Source organism: Eumetopias jubatus, unplaced genomic scaffold (assembly GCF_037043125.1).
Source record: "Eumetopias jubatus isolate StellerSeaLion01/CBP00866 unplaced genomic scaffold, mEumJub1_p1.0 scaffold_5, whole genome shotgun sequence".
Classification (NCBI taxonomy): Eukaryota; Metazoa; Chordata; class Mammalia; order Carnivora; family Otariidae; genus Eumetopias; species Eumetopias jubatus.
The window spans coordinates 147140761-147162167 of record NW_028274811.1 but is presented as its reverse complement, the minus strand read 5'-3'; the positions used below and the strand labels follow the sequence as shown (position 1 = coordinate 147162167).

Below are 21407 nucleotides of genomic sequence, written 5' to 3'. Positions count from 1 at the left end.
TTGAGTATGTGTAGAGTTACAAAGCATCTTTCAATCAGTTATTATTAATGACCTCAATAGAGGAGAAAAGCAGAAATAGATTCCATGATGGTTTCTGGTCTCCAAATCTTTGACCTCTGAATAAATGGCATTCCTTTTTGTGTATTCCTCTGGTCAAAGTGACAGTTACTTTACGTTCTCCCATTTCACACCCATTGCCCAGAGAAGCCAGGCGCTCGGCATGGCTTTATTTTCTGACAATAGACAATCATAGGTAATCAGATCTGCAATGTTGTGTCCACATATTCTCACCAGGTGACAAGAATGGCCATGACGTAATGGAGACACGAGAAGGGATGAATGTATTGGGCATGCCAATGCAATCCGAGAACTCCACTTTTGCCTCATCTTAAAAAGAAGAGCAGAGAGTTTGCGTGTGAATTGACTTAAGGTTCGCATTGTAATTCCCACCTTCGGGAACACTGATTATCGGAGCTGGAGGCTTAGGGACAGTGCTGCTCTGTGGAGAATGGCTGCTTTGAGGTAGAAGCAGTTCACTCTACCCCCCACTGGTACCTGCTGCCCCTGGATGGTGCCCCAGAGCCAGCTTTTGAGATGGAAATGCTGACTTCAATGGAGTGGACCCCAAATGCCACACACCAGAAAACCCCAATGGAGTGTAAAAGATCCTGCTTAAGGTGTTTTGACACTGTTGGGGACATGTCCACGATTTATTCTAAAAACAAGACTGCACCTTCACTGTGCATTAAGGGAGTGTTTACACAAAATGATTAGCTGAGTGCAGACTTGATACATATTTCACATAAAATCTCCTCTGATCTTCCGTTACACACTCATGTATCCTGTAGGTAGCCCTGGGGACACAGGATTCCCCCGCTGAGACTTTGTCCCTAACTCGGAAGGCGGTCTGAACCACAGATTCTACCAACGCCTCCAGTGGAAGCACTCACCCTCCTGGGCTTTCAGCCCCACGACTCTCACCCATGTGCAGACAAATAAGGAAATAAGGCCACCCTCGGCTGACACTCCCGCCCTCTGGAGTCCCGGCATCGGACCCCAAGAACTGTGCGTGCATCCTGGCTGCCCACCTGGGACCGGCCCTCACACTCAGCTCGGGAGCCACCGGGTCCCTATTTTCACCTTTTCCCACCTTTGCTTCTCTTCTCTTTGGCATCACTCCACGAGTCCATGGGGCCAGACCCTGGTCCACCCCGAGCACAGGGCGGCCCCTTCCCAGGGACAGGGGCCTCTCTGGGGCAGGGATGCGTGTCCCCCCACTGTCCACTCCTCTGCAGGTCCTGTGGCACCTCCACCCGCCCCACATACACACTCAAGGAAGCACCACTTGCCCTCGGGATGCACCCAAGCGGGCTTGCTGAACGTCCCCGCAGGAGTGGGGTGCAGAAGCCTCCCTGAAGCACCAGGGACATGGGCCTCCAGCGAGCCGGGCAACCCTGCGAGGAAGCACCGGGTCTGGCGGCGGTGGGGCTTCCGTGGGGCAGAGCTCCTCCCAAGTCACAGTCCCATCGCTCAGGGGTGATGAGCCCTCAGGCTCATGCCAGCCGCTGGTCCACAGCGCTCCTTGGGGAAAGCCGTGCAGTGTTCTCCTTCCAAAGGACGTGGGCCTCTGCAGGCTGGGCACTCGGGATGGGGATTCCTTTCGTCTGGAGAAAGGACCCTGAGCAGCCCTGCCGCTGGGAATCACTTCCAAAGACTCCAGTGTGAGCCGAAAGCCAGTTTCCTAATGAAAACAGGCAAACTTCAACCCTATCCAGAAATACTCCTAGAGATTTAACTGTGATTAGTGTCATTCGATGTTAGGTTCAGAGGGGGTGTGGCTTAAAAGTATTAGTCCCTATCTGTGCTGCTAGTACTAGGAAGGAAGGAAGGAGAGAGGGAGAGAGGAAAACAGAAGGAAGGAAAAGAAAAAAAAGATAAGACCGAAAGAAAAAGTCATCCAGAAACTTCCAATGCGACCCACAGGGAAGGCAAACGTGGCAGCCTCCAGGAGAGCTGCTTTAGGGAGGAGGTCCAGGTGGACATGGGAGGCACCCCTGTGAAAGCCCGCCTGGGGCTCAGGCAACAACCAGGGGTACGGAGGGGTGGCACACACCTATGAACAACAGCCGCAGAAGGATGGAGAAGCAAAAGTTACTCCATAGCTGCTTAAAATACTTAGATTATAGTTAAAATTATTCTTAATGAATTGAAATTCTGTGAAATAAGGAGAATGTGAGAGAGACACAGAGAGAGAGAGAGAAGCCAGAGTAATTTTTCTTTGAGTAGAGTTTCAGAGAACAAAGATGAGAGCATTTCTCAGCAGTGGTAAGTTCCAGGACGTATAGTCAGCCAAGGTGCCAACTCCGCGGGGAGGGTGGGTGCTGCCCCCAGTCACTGCAGGGGATGGACTCAAGTCTAGCGGGGACAGCACTTAGAAAGCATTTCTAATCAGGTCCAGGGAGGCTTTCTCCAAATATTGGTATTCTCTTTCCCAGGGGAGATAAAATGTCCTTTTAAGCTTAGAAAACACTGGGGAAGGGATTCAAAAGCAACTACATCGTACTTCTCAGTGAGGACATTTTTCTTAGAGGAAAGTGATGACACAAGTTAAAGCATCCAATGCGAATCCAGCTGAGGAACAACGAGGGAACCAGCTGGCTGAATTTCACCTCCTCAGTGTGGACTTCAGCTCTGTGTGTCCAAGCCGAGCAGCCTCACACAGCGGGCAAGACTCGCAGGAGAGGCAACATGGACTCCCCCCCCCCCCAGAAAGACCCAGAACACCATTCAGGTGCGACCTCTCTGACCTCCCGGAGACCCCCTGCCATTTAAATTGGAATTTTAGTAGAGTAGCTTCTGAAAATCTGGGTGTATGAGAGTGTTTTCAATACAACAATACTCTTGACTAAACGGGGGATTTCCCCCAACACTTTCTGAAATTGTCTCTTTCAACTGGATAGGATTAAAAACACGTGTGCTAATAAGTCTGCGTTCCTCACTGCCTGTGCTGCCTACGTTCACGGATCTGAAGGTTCACTGTGCAATAAGAATGTGTCTTACTGTCCGTGTCGGTCAGGGGTGTCCGATGAGCAGTTTCAATCTTGTTCTTTCTTCCAAAAACTATTCAACCAACTGCCATGTATTATTTATCAGTTGTTTATGAGTAATTTCTCCTGCTTTTTTCCTTTTGGGGACCTCTATGAATATATGACAGCACTCTGAAATGCTTAGTGGTGATCAATGCTCAGAACCACAGGGATTTCTGACAACCTCACTTCCCTGCTTTCTCAAGGTCCATCTTGAAATGCTGGAGGCTTTTGCCTCCGTGCAGGGAGAGGTGGGAGGGGGCGGAGGGGAGGGCAGCACTGAGCTAGATAGAGACACAAGGCACCAGAACCTCCTCACCGGACCCGGAGGCAGCAAATGAGAGCTGGGTACTTGGGGCACACTTCAATATGCACATCGACGGGCTGCAGAAAACCAGTTCTACACGTCAGTAATGCTCTGGGAAGGGGCTGATAGCCATACACTAGTTCTATCAGGACACAGAAAATAAAAAGTTACTTCTCCTTAAATGTCAGTTCTTTCGAACCTTCCTATAACATGGGGGAAAAAAAAAAAGTTGGTTTCAACTATATTTCAAAGTATTTTTAATACTTTCCCTCATCGGTGTTAATGAATGTTCACGATCTTTCCTTGCAGGAATAAGAGAGGCTGAGGAGGCTATCCAAATGGTGAACGAGTGGTGGTTTTACAAATGGCTCTTCAGGATGTTCCTATGGACCGGACAGGTAGGCTTCCGGGCCAACCACGGGACAAGGAGCTCCCTGGAATGGTAGGAAATCCAGAAGGGAGAACATGGAGGCTAGCCTTGCAGCACTGTGCAGAACGCTGGACCCTTCATCATGTCTGAGTCTCTGGTCTTTCAGCTCAGCTCCACCAGGGACAACACAAGAACTGCATCAAGACCAAGGGAGGGATGAGTGCGTCACACCTCACACCATCACCTCTGCAGACCCAGGCCAGGGTGAATCCCTGCCCTTGCCCAGGTGAGAACCATTCCAAGTCCAAACACACAAGTTGCTTCCAAGGATTCCAGAGAATTATCCAGGTTGGGAAGATGGGAGATCCATGGTGAATAACTATACAGCCACATTCATATCCTTCATTTTATCAAATACTATGGATCTAACACTCCTGGTGGAGGGAGGGGGACTCTCAGCAGAAGTGTCTATTCTCTTGAATTAAAACATCATGAAGATTTACGCTCAAGAGCAGGAAGACATTCCTATTTCTAAAGACTCCTTCCTATGTGGGTGGTACATTTATTAAAAAGCTGACAAAAACAACTGACTTGTTAGAAAAATGGACTGAGCACAATAAAAAACAAAACAAAACAAAACTTCACGCCATGGCTCATTCAACAATGATCAAGCATTTAGACCAGATTTTCACGACATCATATTTAGATTTTTGTTGCTTTTAAGGATGTCTGTTTTTGGCAGCAATGGGACACTCATGGCTTGAAATGCACTTGAAATGTATCCAAACTTCATCTCTGAAGTCTTGGAAACATGGGCAGTCATGGAGGACAGGCCTTGAGAAACCGGGGGATTACAAGAAGCCAAAAATGTAACAGCTATTAGTACTCATCGTAATTATTGAGATCTGTAAAGTAGGCGTTGGAATAGGTCTTCCCAGTGAGGTGAGGGTTGAAGTACTTGTTTCTTTCCTCTAGGATCAAGTTGTTTTTGTTAAACGCCTGTAAAAAGTAAAGTAATAATAAAAAGAAAGACTTAAGAATACTCCACAAGCAGTATTTTGGAAAGATAACATAAGGAGGGGACGATTAGGTTGAATTTGAACTCCCTTCTGAGGCTCCGTTGTTCTAAATGTGATTTCTCACTTACTTGCTTCCTCCCCTTATTTGCCTTCCCGAGGACCTGCCTCATGACCAGAATGAGGTTGGCAATTTTTGATATATAGAGCTTGAGAAATCCAAACCTTCAACAAACCTAAAACTCTAGTGATTTCAAATCAACAGACACTTTGAATGTTATGTAACTGAGTAGAATTTAAGCAGCTTTCTGATTATCACAGACAGGTACACTGATAAGAGATTTTGAAGGAGCTTATTTAAGTAAATGCATGAAATTTCAAATGGCTTGATTTCTTTTCATTTTCTACAGTTGTTAGCAGGTGAGCATGTGATGAGAAAACAGCCATTCTAAGTTGCTGCCTGGACATTCTGCAGCCTGACAAGCCCATTCAGACCCAGAGTCTGAACATTTACCTAAGGACCCCAGTTTGGTGTTTCCACATAAGTCCCTGTTTTGCTTTTCCTGGGGCACCTTTTTTTAAATTTATTTTTTAATTTAAATTCAAAGAGCCAACATATAGCACATCACTAGTTTCAGATGTAGTGTTCAATGATTCATCAGTTGCGTATACCACCCAGTGCTCATCACATCACATGCCCTCCTTAATGCTCATCACGCAGTCACCTCATTCCCCACCCACCTCCCCTTCCGCAACCAGAGTGGTTAAAATTAACAAGGCAGGAAACAACAAATGTTGGCGAGGATGTGGAGAAAGGGGAGCCATCTTACATGGTCGGTGGGAATGCAAGCTGGTACAGCCACTCTGGAAAACAGTATGGAGATTCCTCAGGACATTAAAAATAGAGCTCTCCTGGGATACCTTTTAAAATAACCACTCAGAGGGTCTCCTGGGTGGCTCAGTTAGTTTAGTGTCCGACTCTTGATTTTAGCTCAGGTCATGATCTCAGGGACGTGAGACGGACTCAGCGGGGAGTCTGCTTGAGATTCTCTCCCTCTCCCTCTGCCCCTCCCCTCCCCTCCACTCACTCACCCTCCAAATAAATAAATAAATATATATCTTTAAGAAGATTAAAAAATAAAATAGCCACTTAAGAGCTGAGCCTGTAAAACGTGAGTGATGTCTGCCCAAACCACCTTATAAGTAACAGGTGCCTGCTACCCTCTCTCTGTCTCCTGCTCACTGCTGACCAGGGATGGAGGACTGCCCTTCCCCAGGCTCCTGGGGGTGGGTAAGCAATAATCCTTGGGACCTGACTTCCTTTGAGTGAGTGTACTGAAACTGTGCCCTCAGTCAAAACAATCCCGGGGTTTCTCCTTCCCCAAAGGAGGAGCTCGGGTGCCGAGGGAGCTGCCTGCTGATCCCATGTGGCCTGTACCTTCTCATTCAGCAAGCCATGATATGCATATTATTGGGGGGCCCAGCTATGGACCCCCCAACACAGGCTACTGTAGCCACTTCTGACACGGATTTGCCTTCCTTATTAAGTCATTAAAGCCACCTACACTTTCAAAGTGCAAACTATTTCATATTTATCCTCAATATTAAAAGGACTGACATAAAGATGTCAGATGGTTGGCAGAGGCCAACTGTCCAGGACTGGTCTAGGCAAGGTATCAGAAGAAAGTTCCAGAAGGATCATTAGAGACTAGGCAGCAGTCAGTGCCCTCAGAGCCCTCTGCCCTCCCAGTAGTGAAATTTCTTATTATCTGGATAACAATAAATTATTATTTATTGGTTCCTGGATCTCAAGTGAGATCAGAAGACCAGCTAAATTCTCTTGAGACATTTGAAGTAACACACAAGTCAATAGGTTGGAATCACATTTAGAGGAGCCCCATTCTTGGATCCTGAAGGCTTGTTTGAAAGGTTCTTGCTCATAAAAGGAGCTCATGTTCCTCCTCATACTCTGGGAGCTCGGGGCTGAGAGGGTGTGAGGGGAGTGTTATTAGTGCCTAGGGCTTCATTCCCTGGCCCTAGCATGTGATTAGCATCAGGCGCTGGTGGGTTCTGGATCCTGGTGTAAGCAAGACGCATGGGTAAAAGCCAACTGGCTCTGTCTCTGTCCAAGTAAACAAGAAAGGACACTGCGGTCCTCAGGGAACAAGACCTCCCAACCACCGGAAGTTGTAAGGGCTGAAGATGTTCCATATTCCCACATGGGAAGGAAATCAAATTTCAAAGGAAACCATCATGGCAGAGAGAGCATCAAAATGTTCCCTGGGAATGTTAAGGGGAAGCACCAATTTAAGAGGAATATCAAAATGAGAATGTCCTTCATTCAAGGGCACATGGGGTGAAGTCAAAAAGAGCCCTGCGTGTCCTTCCAGCTACACCCCGACTCCTGCATGTTATCCCATTTAGTCCTCACAACAGAGATATGACAGTACACATTGCTATACCCACTTTAAAGATGAAGAAATTGAGGTTCAACAAATTAACTGACTTGTATTCTAAACCCTGACACACAATGCCTCAGCTGGTGACTCATGGACTCAGGTCTGCCTGGTCCAGAGCTGATGTCCTTTCCACTCCTTCTTCCTCAGAATGAGGAGACTGGCCATTGACTCTCTATTTCTGGGGCAAACACTGAATTAATCACCCATTGAGAAAATTTAACAGAACACTTCGTCCCATACCAGTCACATAATAGCAGGCAAAGCTGAAGAGCCTTCATTATACATAAAATTTATTTGAGGATAGTTTTTATCATAATGTAACAATTTTTCTCAGGATGCCAACCTGGGGATTGGAGGCAGAGCTGGACATTGGCCAATGACCCAGTATTTTCCGGCATTCTATCTGTTGCTGTTTCCAAGTCCTATTTTTAACCTACTTCCCCATAGAAGGCGCCATCTTTTTTGTAGGCAAAGCCAAGCTAAGATGGCGGCTCATCATGAGGGGCACCCGTTACCTTGCTCTCCACTCTTTCACTCAAGCCACCCCCACCCCCGAGCTTGGCCAATGGCCCCCAGGGCCCTTCCTTGAACCTCCATCTGCAGACCCCTTACCTTGATGGCTTCCACTGAGTCATACTTGTCCAGTTTGTTGATGTGGTTAGTTATGCTGGTGTTGAGCGGGGCGGGAGCAACGGGGTGGATGACCGTGGCATCGTGGGATTGCTGCTGGTACCGCTGACAGTAGGTGTAGACGAGCAGAGTAAGGAGGCAGCCCAGGATGGAGCTGCTCAGCCCCACGGCAATCATGTGGAACACATTGAACTCTGGGAAGACAGTATCAAAAGTGACGCTCCTTTGGAAAACAACACACTACTCAACAGCTCAATGCACTTGGATGAAAAGAGCAAGACAAAACAAAAGGCCCGTGACCTTCCTTTGAAATGTCATGGCCACCAACACACTCCCCCACAGGGAGCACAGCATATTTTAAGTGAATGCTCTTACAGACTATAATGAGTCTTTAGGAGATCACCTTAATATACTAGCAGAAGCATTTTTTTCTTTTAAAGGATTCCTCAAGTCTGCTCATCTGTTTCAAGTGCAGCATCATCTCTGGTCTAGGGGGTTCCTAGAGAACATTTTTTCCATGCTCCTTAACAGGTGGAGCATCCCTGCCTACAGCCTACATGAACAAAGTGAGAATGCATTTACTGCTTCCAATTATTGCTCAAAACTACTGTATTTTGGAGACCCGATAAAGAAAATTTTGTACCAAAGAAATAAAGGATTTGTGCCGAAGGAATGAAGTATGATCTTTTAATGGTTATGAAACAACCCTCTTTCACATATTTTTTTCTATTAAATAGCATCTTTGGGTTATTTTCCTTGAGTTATGAATACAAGATGTTGAAAAAATGAGCAGACACGGATTTATGTGTCTAATGTGGGATTGGCTTGAGGAACATCAAGGTACCATAACAAAGATCTTTGTAATGTCTGAGAAACAACCACACAGAAAAACAGATGTTCATCATGTCTTGATAGAACACCATACAATGAAGGTTTCAAGCCTTTCAGGGAATAAAGACAACATCTGGGCAATGCTCATGAAGCTGGGCTTAATGAAAATCAGGTGAAGCAGAACATGACCTTGCTGTTTCTACACTGTGTTGGCGCCATGTGTAACCTGTCGCCTGTGGGTTACTGGCCTTGTCCCTGCACAGGACACATCCCAAGGACTGGCTTTCCCCCAGGATGTCCCCTCCACACACCACCAGGGGGTGCAGTGCCACCCATGCTCTTCCCTGATCTGTCTGTCCATCCTGCACCCAAAGAGAACCACTGGAAATGCCTTCTAGGCACCCTGCAGACACCAGGCAAATCGCAGAGCCACAGAGAGAGGCCCCCAGGCTCTCAGGGAGAGAAGGCCTACAAGTTTGTCCCTTGCACCCAGGCCCTGGGGTGTTTGCCCCTCGACTACCCTGGCTCCTACCTGAATCTGCAGCAGAGGTGGGGTACCCTTGCTGTTCCCACACCCTGATGTCTCCCTCTATGCCGTGTCCCTTTGCTACTTCCGGATGCCGTGTTCCCGGGACCCCTGGGAGATGGAGCTGCCTCTCTAGGTGAGTGGCCAGCATGCACAGAGGCTGCGTCCACTGTAAGCTGCAACCCCCTCGCTCCTACCCCATTCCTAAGGCAGGCACCCAAGTCTTCAGCACCAGACCCTGGATAATCCCAGCAGATGTTACTAGAATATTCCACAAGCATCACCTGCTCCCCTACATCCACCAGTTTTTCACTTCTTGATTCTTTGGTCCATTGTTTAACAAAATGGAAGCAATTCATAAATCTCTGACCTTTCCTGATTTTGTCTGAAGCCTCTAGAGCTGGACAGCCCCGGACGTGGGCCGGTTGGACAAAGCATCCGGGGGGACATCCCACCAGCCACCACCAGAAGGGTCTACCATCACACTGAAACTGTGCTCAAAGTAAGCGATAGCAGATTTCACACGTGCTGTCATTGTTTTACACTTTGGTCACTTTGACTCCCCAGGGTCAACGCCTTCTACCGATAAAAGTACTTTCTGCTGCACTGATAACATTTCATTATAATATGTGAAAGATATATGATGCTCTCCATATGCAGATACTTTGTCATTAGTCAAATGGATCATGTGTGCAGGTGCCCGGGGAGGCTGGGGCCAACTGACATCTTTATGAGGATTATCTAGTCTTTGTGTCTCATGAAACTAAAACTAAAAATAATAATAATAAATTGAAAAATTTCAATTGGCCTACATTTTTCTGCATAGGGAAAAATAGTGCATATTAAATCTCTTTTGAATTTGCTTAATGTGGCTCTTTGCTTGGAATATGCTTTTTTTTTTTCTGTTGTTTTTGGTCAGAAAAGCTGGAATAGAAACCAGCTACCCAGTTCACTCAACTGGATGATTTCCTATACCAAATTTGATTGATTTCTCTTCAAATGGAAAAAAAAAGACATCTTGTTGTCTCCCTAAACATCCCAAAATATTTTGCTAGGTGATTTTTTTTTTACCCCTCAGCCCTACAATCAGATCCATATGACCTCTGACTTCCCTGTCCTGGTGTGTCAGTGTTACAGCAGCCTAAAGATCTAAAAATATCAGTTGTGAACATCACAGAGTAAGGAACGTCTCTATGATCTAATCAATAGCATGTCAAGGCTTGATTTGGGATGGGGTAGCCCAATTAGCCCATCTGACTCAGACACACAGAAGCAGCATTTTAGGATGGGAATGGATGTTGCACCATGTTCTCCCAGATGTTCAAGGCCTTTGAAGGTCTCCTATATCCTAACCCAGACAAGGCTGGCGGGGGAAAATGGTTTTGGAATCTCTGGTGGGCATGGAGGACCAGTCAACTCTGCAGAGGTAGCAGCTGGTTGACCCCAAGTTCTGTCTTGGCCTCCCAGAGGACAGGGGCACTCTTTAAAAACTCTGCTTCTCTTTGGACCTACGCTGCCTCCGAAGGCAGCAGGTGTCCCTGGACCCTGGGTGTTGTCCAAAACTGTCTCCTGACCAGGGCTGCTGTGGCTCCAGCCGCCCAGACACAATCCTCCCAGATACCCACTGCCAGGATCCTTCTCCCGCGGTACTCTCGGCTCCACTGCCTGGATCCCATCTGGGACTCCAGTGCTGACTACCTGTGTGAACTTTGGCCAGCGGCCTCATCCCTCTGACTCTTACCGACCTTCATGCAGATGACAGTGCATGGCTGCAATTCACAAAACCAAAATCTCTGGAAACGGATTTTTCATCACTCACCTGGCAGCAAAGCATGACCTGACCCAACCCTTTTGCTGCAGAACTAACTAGAACTGCAGGAGAGGCATTGGCATCTTCACTTTGCCCACACTTCACAAAGCATCATGAAAGAGACTGCTTACAGAATGTAGCCCTGGGCACTGCAGAGTGTTACATAATAGACATCATATGCCCCATACGACCTATCTGAAATCCTGAAAAATGCTGAATTCTAAAACCCTCCTGTATTTCCAAAGGTTTTACATTAAGGAACTGTGGGCCGCGGCACCTACGTGAACGCTCTTTGTGAGGATCAAATAGGGTACTTCTTGCCATTTAATACGGTGGTGTAGAGTGACTGATTTAAAAATATTAATGGACACTTACAGCTATGATTATTTTTATGGGAACTAGTGTCTATTCATCTTCCAGTGGATCCCAAGTCAGTGACTGCCAGTCTGTGAGCTCTCTGAACCAATGTAGGTCAGACACCAGACACTGAATGTCTCAGGCACTGGGGTCTTTTATGATATGACTGCTGGTTCCAGAAGGGCTGGGGCTGTTGGTGTCCCCATGGTCAACTCAGTGCCCCTCACAGAGCTCATGGATCGGGTGCTCCGCAAAGATTAGTAAAGGAACAGATTAACAACTAACTAAACAGAGAGAATGCAACAAATAGTGAGCTCTTAATTAATGTAGTTAATAACAGTAAGTACGTTCCTAAAACACATCCACAAAGCTCTGGATTCTGATTGAAAATAAACAAAGACCAGGGCCTCTGGCTGAGCTTCTGGGACTCTGCTGGTGGACTGGATTATGGCAGGAATGGGTATTTATAGGTCACCAGCCACATGGATGAATCTGTGGTCCTGGTGTGGATACTGGCTCTGATTACCAAAGGTGGACAGAGGATGGGCTTTGACCAGTGGACAGTCAGCCCCTCCTGTCCAGACAAGGTAAACATAGACAGTCAAGTCCAAATTTAGCATGAACTGGAAGCAGAGAATGTTGAGTTTTGTCATTCAGATTTGCAGAAAGTTTAAAAACCACCTCTAGAGATGTAGGTATAACCTTATGCCCCATTACAATGTTGTCACTCCAGCAGTCTGCAGGTTAGAGGCTGGCTGCCATGTATCTGCACTATAAATGTAAAGGAAATGCTTGAATTGAGGTTTTTACTCCTAAGAAATTTAACTATAGCTAATATCAAGATCACTGGTTCATAAAGCTTATTAGCAACCACTGAAAGAAATCACCTGAAAAGCTTATTAAGCCACAGAGTGCTGGGCCCCACTCAGAGAGGTTCTGATCCTACAGGTTGAGGCAGGGCCTGAGAATATGCACTCCTACCACCTCCCAGGTTGATGCTGATGATGCTGGTAGATATTGCACCTGAGAAACACTGATCCAGATGTCAAATATTGACTACTCACATTCATACTAACCAAAGTATAAGGTGTTTGGATCAAGAGTTTCTCCAGTCTGTTCTTCTTGGGCCAAACATCATATAAAACATATGGGAAGAGAAATGATGAGAAAATATCAGAAATTAATTAAAAATTAGTTAAAAAGAGGAACTTACCTCCACACCGTTTCTCTTCTACACTACTGGATCTCGCCACAGATACTTCTGGGAAAAAAATTAAATCATGATGTGTAAAGGGTGTTGGGAAGAAAGAGCGTATCAATGGGTCTAATGATTTCATGTTTTATGTGAGTCAAAGTTCCAAAAGCCCGATTACTTATTTAAAAAAAAAAATGTATGTTTCTTTGTTTTAACCAACCTGAGATGTATTCGGTCAAGGTCATCATGATTGAGAAGGAGTGAGATTCATTATCACGGAAAGAAAAGGCTATGGTCCTCTGGGTTGAAACCAGGGCACTAATTTCAAAATAAGGCCAGAGTATGTGCTGATTTTCTGTTACCAAATATTCCGCCAGGTGTCAACCCCACAGCATTTGCCTGGGTGTTCCTGCCTCCGAACAAAGCAGTGTTGTCAAATTCCCTGCAGAGGGGACCAATCCACCACAGCTCCAAGGAAATTGCCATAAAGTCAAATAAAGCCCCCATTCAGCACCCACTCATACTCTTTGCCATGACACATATTACATACCCAAGTAAAATGCCAACGAGAGAACAGATGCTAGGAATGGTTTAACCCACAAGGATCAAATATCATTGCAGGAGACCAGAGACACTATTCTTTCCTGTACTGACTTTTCAGTGGGTAACAAGAATTAGCAGTGTGTCTGTGGTCAGAAAGGAAAACAATACAATAAATACTTGCAGTTCGATACCTTACACGATGGAGGCACCTTATAAGGCTAAAGCTAATAATTTTCTCTAAAATATGGTTACTTTTTCCATATGTGGAAGAAAACAAGGTAAATACCTATTATTACCTTGTAGGAGGTTGGTCTCTGCTTTGGTCTACAACACTGCCTTAAAGTACAGTGGACATAGACAAAATGACTTGGAAATACCTAACACCATGCCTACATATGACAGATGACTGGCTATCATCAATAACTGAACATCGATTTCACATGGAAAAGCCTATAGCCCAAGGGCCAGCCAGTCTCTTCTCCAAGATGAGAGCCAAGGAAGGTTTCCATCTTCCCAAGTAAACCAAGGTTGCATAAAGAATTGGCCTTTTTTCTCTGTACAAACACATGCACACAGCACTGCAAGGGCATTTAGCCTAATGTTAAAATAACAGGATAATCTAATTTGATTTTTTGGGCAAAATCGTCTCACCGTGTTATAGTCAGTAAACTGTAGGAGATATTGTGTTAGAAAAAAAAATACTTAACACGCATGGCCCAAATTCAAGCCTAAACCCACAGTTATCTGTAAATCTACTAATTACCTTGAAACCACAAGAGTTGATAGAATCATCTCTGTTTCACCAAACAAGACCTCAAATGACAGATAAAACTCCCACCTATGACTCATTTCCTCTCTAAATGATGGAAATGATTTGGTTCACACTGACAAGCCTCTCTGCCCTTACCTGGGATGAAATTGGCATCAAAAACACACGGCTGGCTCTCGGTGGTGTTTCCAGAACACTGGCTACCCACAGGGAACAGAAGGATGCATTGGCGGGCACGGACCTGCACTCCAGACACGTCGCACTCAGACCAGTCTGACCACTCGGACCAGCTCTCTGCAATGACCGGAAGAGGGGACGTGTGACAATGCCCCCTGAGATCAACCCACCTGGAAGCACCACACATGACTTTAAGTTTTCATATTACATTTGTAATGGGGCTGTGTATAAATAAGATGGACGTGTGTCTTCTAAGCGTCCCAGTAAATAAATTACACATGGAGTGGAATAAAAGAGCTTGTAGACCTTTGAGCAAAAATAATGCGCTTTTCTAAAATCCATGTTATTTTAAGGTTTTAAAGTCATTGTAATTGGACACACAATACTCTAATTCATGAGGTCCAGCTGTGCAGAGACGGTCAGGGGAGAGAAATCTTCAGTGCAGACCCCATTTCCCACAGGGCAACGCTCCTCTGTGAAGAGCAGCCCTCAAACCCTTTCCTGCCAAAATTCCTACAGGCCTCAGAGCTTGGGCAAGAGAAATGGCAGTGCGTGAATGAGAGAGACCAGGTTGCTGAGAGGGGCTTCCAGCTACTACAAGCACCTTCCCTTCCGTTACAAGAACAATTCTGCAGTCGATATACCAATGTCAGGCAGTACCTGAGGTAGAATTTATTTTATCCCAGGTTTATTGTTGCCTATGTGCCTAAGATCAGGGCATGAGTCTGGGGTGAAGGCCCAAAGCTGAATGATCTAAGGACACTTCACCCTGAAGTGGAAAATTTGCTAGGATTCGTTAACTTCACCCAGGCCTACGGACGTGTGAAAAGAAACACTCATATTTTAAGTAAGGAGGTCAAAAAAATGTGCTCTCAGTATTATTTGGAAATACTGAACAAATTAAAAAGATATTTTTTAATGCAGTTTGATTTTTTCTTCTTAAATTTCAGTGTCATCCCTGCATTACAGGGAAAATCTGGAAATCAAATATGTGCCTGGATCCACGGTAAAGAGGTTACATTTTTCCTTAAAAACGTGTAAAGTACGAGGTTTGGGGATGACTGTGAGAATCTGGTTTCTAGGCACTTTTCAATATAAATGGAACCCTCCAGAAAGATCTGCAGGAGCAAGTAAAAACATTAAAAGTATGGGTGTTTCAATATCAAAGTTAGACTCAGAAGAGAGTGTCTCATTTCCATTCCAAGCGGCCCCCACATGTCAGGACAAAGCAGATTATTATTGGAGAAGGATGCTGCGGCAGTGTACCCACTGGGCACCTGTGTTAGCCAGCCTTGGAGCCTGGATCTCCCCGAACCCCCGGACCTGAAGCCAAGTCCTTCACAAGGGCTCTCCTTGCTCCCCAACCTGATTTTCAGATCCCATGACCAGGTTAAACCTTTTAATAATGCATTGTGATGACCCGTGTCTGTTACTAGTTGAGAAACAATGGCACGGTGAGAACTATTCATTCCACTGTGCAACAATGTGCTATGACGTCACGGCAAGGTTTATAGCGCGGGATTGAGGTGTTCCCTTCTTTCAGTATTTGCTCTCATGGGGTCTCATCACTTTTACCATTTGCAAATCAAGGGAGGGAAGGGGCGGGTTGAGCCCCCGAGTCGGGCAATCAGGCAGGCCGCTTACCCGGGCAGGGCTGCGTGTTGCAGAGCGCCTCCTCCGTGTGCAGCCCCAGGCAGATGTCTCCTCCGTAGGCTGGGGCTGGGTTTGTGCACGAGCGGGTCCTCATGTAGTGCCCACCACCACACGTCGCCGAGCATTTTGACCAGGGAGACCAGCAAGACCAGACGCCATCCACTGGGAAGGGACACAAAGTCACAACACTTCTGAAATCCCCATCTGACCAATCTGACGCGGCCGCAGATGGAACGTGCCTTGCAGGAAGGCATCGGCGCACCCCCTGGCCGCTCACGGGGCTGTCTGGGCTCGTCCTCCTGGTGAGGAAACCAGCTTTGCATATTCCTCCCTATGCTTTCTCAGTGCCTCTTCCTTGTTCTTTCGGACAATATTTCTAAACCTATAACAGGCAAGCAGGAAGAGAGCCGAGGAGTGCTACGTATGTAACACAAAGTCCCAGTCCCCGGGAAGGACCACGAACCACGTTCTGTAGTCATTCACGTGAAGGCCCGCTAGCTCTCTCTCACTTTGCTAACCACACAATCTACCTAGAGCCAAGGATCGGCAGCTGCAGTCACGGGCTTCCTTCCTACCTGGATTACAATGTGCTCGACGACAGGGGGTTTTGAGAAAAGCTAACAGGTTCCGGGAGGAACTGTGAAGGGTGCTCCGGAGACGCAGGTGCTAAACAACCAAAGTGAGCATGAACCGCACTGACTTGGCAGTGCGTTTACAGGAAGGATTAAAGAGACGAATCCCAATATCCACAGCCAGATGATTATGGAGGGGGGTTTTACAATGCGGACAAGAGGCATGACTGGTTCCGTGACTATTGGTCACCCGGAGCATGTCCCTCGTTTGCCCCAATCCGGGCTCCTGATACCTGCACACGGACCTCCTGAGCGCGGGCATCGGTGGCCCGCCTGGATGTGGGACCTCGGTGCTCGTCCTGCATCAGCTGATGTTGCTAAAACTGGCCCCTCATGCTGGCTGCAGTCTCTGATACTGTCATATCCGACCTGTTATTTATCTAACTCCTGAATGGTGCTCTCTCTTGCTAGCCAGCCCCAGAGCAAAGCTGCAGGACTCTGTTGACCCGGCATTAGACTCATCAAAAATGGGCAAGAATAGCCATCACCACAGCTAGTGACAATAAAAACCCGATGAGAGACTCACTATTACCATATGTACCTAGTTGCATAGTTTATTTTCTCTGTATCCTACATAAAAAGAAAACAAAATGGGGCACCTGGGTGGCTCAGTCGGTTAAGCAGCGGCCTTCAGCTCAAGTCATGATCTCAGGGTCCTGGGATCGAGCCCCGCGTGGGGCTCTGCACTCAGCGGGGAGTCTGCTTGTCCCTCTGCCCTCCCCCATCCGTGCTCCCCCTCTCTCTTGCAAATAAATAAAGAAAATCTTAAAAACAAACAAACAAACCCAGAAGCAATCATGAGAAGCAATGCCAAAGTTGTTCAAGGTTGTTTTAAGTAGAATCACAGCGTTTGCATTTTAATACACCCAGCATGATTTAACGCGTCTTTGTGGAGTAATATTTTTCTTTAGTTATAAGCATATGTAAAAAGAAAGTATTTTTGAGAAACATGAGCAAGAATTTCATTTTTATGATATTTTTATCTGCAAACAAGTAAAAACAAAACAGAAACAAAATACTTGAACCCCATGTTAAAGTGGGTTTGTGACCTAACTGGGAACTTTGTGATTCAGAAGTTTATACGTTTTCCCTAATAGGCAATAAGGTGGATCGGGAAGTAGGGGGGAACCAGTCAGTTATCTGCCACTGGTAGGAGGCAGAATTGTAAAAGTTTCAAACATCCTCCTCTGCATCTGTTCTTACTGGGGGGATGCTTGCTGCCAGTTTTTCTCTGTCTGTAACCTGAGCTGAAGCTTGGTCTCTAGTGCGTATGTTTGCACACCCAAGAAGAAGGTGCCTTAGAATAACAGGTGTCAAAGAGCTTGGGTGTCTGAATGTGCACAAGACAATCTGGAGCTCAGAAGGGTCTAGTGCCTCGTCTAGATGGTGCGGGAACCTGACTTAGATAGAACCAACCATGGGATCTGAGGATTCTTCACTTTTGTATGTCATGGTAGACTTGCTGACCAGTGGCCAACAGGTATGTTTAACAATGCTCAACATTACTAACTATCCATGAAATGCAATTCGAAACCACAATGAGACATCACTTTACACCTGCCAGGATGGAGGTTATAAAAAGAAAAACAACGGGGAACAATAGATAAAAATGTTGGTGAGGATTTGGAGAAATCAGAACCTTTGCACAGTGCTCGGGCAAATGAAAACTGGTACAGTCACTAGGAAAAGCACTATGGTGGTTCTCGAAAAAATTAAAAACAGAACTACCGTATGATCCAGAAATCCCACTTCTGGGTACAGATATCCAAAAGAATTGAAATCAAGATCTCAAAAAGATACCTACACTCCCATGTCTGTTGCAGTATTATTCACAAAAGCCCACATAGCCTTCTGTGCAACACTGTTCTCTCGGTAACAGTCCTGTCTTGTGCATGTCAAGTTTTGTTTACAGGGGGGCCCTTGGGTGGCTCAGTCTGTTGAGCATCTGACTCTTGGTTTCGGCTCAGGTTATGATATCGGGGTCATGAGATCCAGCCCCCTGTTGGGCTCCGAGCTCAGTGGGGAGTCTCCTTGGGATTCTCTCTCTCCCTCTCCCCGCCCAAGTAAATAAACAAATTTAAAAAAAAAATAGAGATTTGTTAACAGGGTGGCTCTCATGTTAAATATTCTTACTACAATACGAAATTTTAAAAACAAACCAAAGATTGATTTTTTTTCATTCATAATCATGTTATAATCATGCAGTCCTAACAGTCACACACCAGGAGGCTGATAAGCTGATGTTTAGAAACTACCTTGTGATATTTCAAATAGCATTCATTCCTATCCACATTTCAACTAACATTCCAAGTATTATCTCATCTAGTCTAATAAATGCTACCCACCCCATTCACACCAACTGTCCTCTTGGTATCACAAAAAAATTCCCCTGGCACAGAACTGTTTGTTGTTTAACAGAATATAGCTCTTGTTCGGAATGCGAGCAGTTTGAGGGAGCATTTGGAACAGAATCCAGCTGCTAAAACATTCCCACTTGCCAGTTTCAACCATAAGCTCACAAATACCTCCACCGAGTTCAACAGCAACTTCATTGTCCTAAGGGATATACTCAGAACTGGGGAAAGAGATGCTTCCAGTCCAAAGGGAAATCAGAGGAAAATTCCAGCCACTGTACTCCACCAGGCAGTTGCCCTGTTCTGCAATCACTGGACACCCCGGACGAGTTCGACCCAGCTCCTCACTTCCTGCCGCCTCAAACTTGTGCTCCTATCACAGATCTCCACCTTCTCGGAGCACGGACTCTGGATGCAAGGGGGATGGTGCTTTGGACTGGATAAAAAATGATAATGAATATTGAAGTAATATTTCATATTAGGAAGACTATAAAGTATTTCCAAAATAGAAATTACAGAGTATGGAAAAGCTTCACGCCATAGCCTTCACTGCTAGGCAGCCTGCAGGAACTTTGGAGCCAAGGAAGGAAAACAAATGTAGCCTCCATGTGAGGCACCTGAGAGCTTCCTAGCCTGCTGCATAAACAATGCTGGGCTAACACAATAACGACACTAGTGGAAATAATAACCCACTTGGTATTGCTCCTTGTCCTCACCACCACCATGGGGGGTGTTCTAGAATGCGGGATGGAACCAGAGGGGTGAGGGTGCAGAGGCGATGCGTGGGGGCGGGAGGGGTGGGCAGGACCAGCAGGCTGAGCCCAGGACCAGGCACCGTTTAGGGCTTCGCGTAACTCCGGTCACATTGCTACAAGTCCTGCGGGAATCTCTTCCTGGCCCAGAAAGACCAGTTCAGAGGAAGATCAGACAAAAACGAGAAAGCTCAGATTCATGTTTCCTGCAAGGATCAAGGCAATGAATTGAAGGGAATTACTTTGGATCAAATGAAATTCAGAGATTAGGTACACCTGATAGAAGGGGATGAGAATTCTTGTTCTGACTGACTACTCCACCCGCCACAGCCAAACAAGAATGACGGCCCCAGAGGTACGATTACTAGCCATCTGAAGAGCAGAGCAAAACGAAATGATTAATGTCTGAGTGTCAGGCATCCTGGGGGCTGTCAAGAGATATAAAATCCTGCCTCCACAGTCTTCCGGGACGTGGGTGTACGTGACACTGTTTCCCCAGAGGGGAAACACGTTATCTGCAGGACACACACCCAAGTCATCATTTTCATTCAGAGTCTGTCCCTCTGTTAGACTGTGACTCAGTGTCCCTCCTGCCTCATATTATGACTCCCATAAAGTTACTTAAACTTGAATATTACTCAGTAGCAAAGAACTACCTGTTGTCTCCACCTCTGGAATCCTTAGTTCTGAAAACAAACATGGATTGAAAAAAAGGAGTGAAGACTGATATGAGGCATGCTTAATCTCAGGAAACAAACTGAGGGTTGCTGGAGTGGTGTGGGGTGGGAGGGATGGGGTGGCTGGGTGATAGACATTGGGGAGGGTATGTGCTATGGTGAGCGCTGTGAATTGTGTGACTGAATCACAGACCTGTACCTCTGTGAATCACAGACAGACCTGTACCTCTGAGACAAATGATACATTATATGTTAAAAACAAAAAAAAGAAGACGATAGCAGGAAGGGAAAAATGGAGGGGGGAAATCGGAGGGGGAGACGAACCATGAGAGACGATGGACTCTGAGAAACAAACTGAGGGTTCTAGAGGGGAGGGGGGTGGGGGGATGGGTTAGCCTGGTGATGGGTATTAAAGAGGGCACGTTCTGCGTGGAGCACTGGGTGTTATGCACAAACAATGAATCATGGAACACTACATCGAAAACTAATGATGTAATGTATGGTGATTAACATAACATAATAAAAAAAAAAAGTTAAAAAAAAAAAAAAAGGAGTGAAGGAAAGACCAAGCACTGGCTTACTTGGTCTTCCTTCCTTCATTCAACTTTGTCAGCAAACATTTTTGGATTGCCCACTGTGCGCCATTCACAGGGTATACGTGGATGCAGTGATATGGTCCAGGTCAGAAAGGAACATAGAGTTCATGAGGAGGCATCCTATGAATAATGTCAACCCAGGATGGTCACTGGTGACTGGGTCAGTGACCAGATGTAGTAGCTACATCAGCCAAGGACCCATTGAGCTGGAGTCATGGCAGCTACCCCTATCAGGCCGCCCCTGAGCTGAGTCCCAAGGGACAGACAGGAATTGGCCAAAGAGAGGAGGAGGGATGGGGAGTGGGGGTGGGGTCATTCCAAACACCAGGTACAGTGTTTTTAAAGGTACAGAAACCTGTGAGCACAGCATCTTTGTCAGAAGGTGCAAATAAGTTTCTGAGTTCCTTAAGCAAGGAACTGGCTTGCAGCACTGCTCAGTGAGTATTTGTTGGATGGGTTAATAGATGAATAGATGGATGGATGGGTGATGGGTAGATGATGGGTGGATAGAGGGATGGATGGGTGGGTGGTAGGTGAACTGGTGGATGGGTGGTGAGTGAATTGGTGGATGGACAGATAGGTGGAAGGATGGATGGATGGATGGGTAGGTGGATGAATGGTGACGGTTGGATTGGGATGAATAGATGGGTGAATGCATGATGGATGG

General features: G+C 46.2%; 1 protein-coding gene across 2 annotated transcripts in view; it reads right to left on the bottom strand.

The window, feature by feature from the left end:
* Positions 1-4642: 4642 nt before the first annotated feature.
* SEMA5A (semaphorin 5A) overlaps positions 4643-21407 on the bottom strand; it is a 307625-nt gene continuing 290860 nt past the window's right edge. For both annotated transcript variants that reach the window (XM_088023722.1, XM_028122663.2), the window contains 5 exons: positions 15721-15891; positions 14038-14193; positions 12606-12653; positions 7851-8062; positions 4643-4762 (listed from right to left, as the gene is read on the bottom strand). In XM_088023722.1, coding sequence (XP_087879848.1) covers positions 4643-4762; positions 7851-8062; positions 12606-12653; positions 14038-14193; positions 15721-15891 — 707 coding nt within the window. The remainder of the gene's footprint in view (positions 4763-7850; positions 8063-12605; positions 12654-14037; positions 14194-15720; positions 15892-21407) is intronic.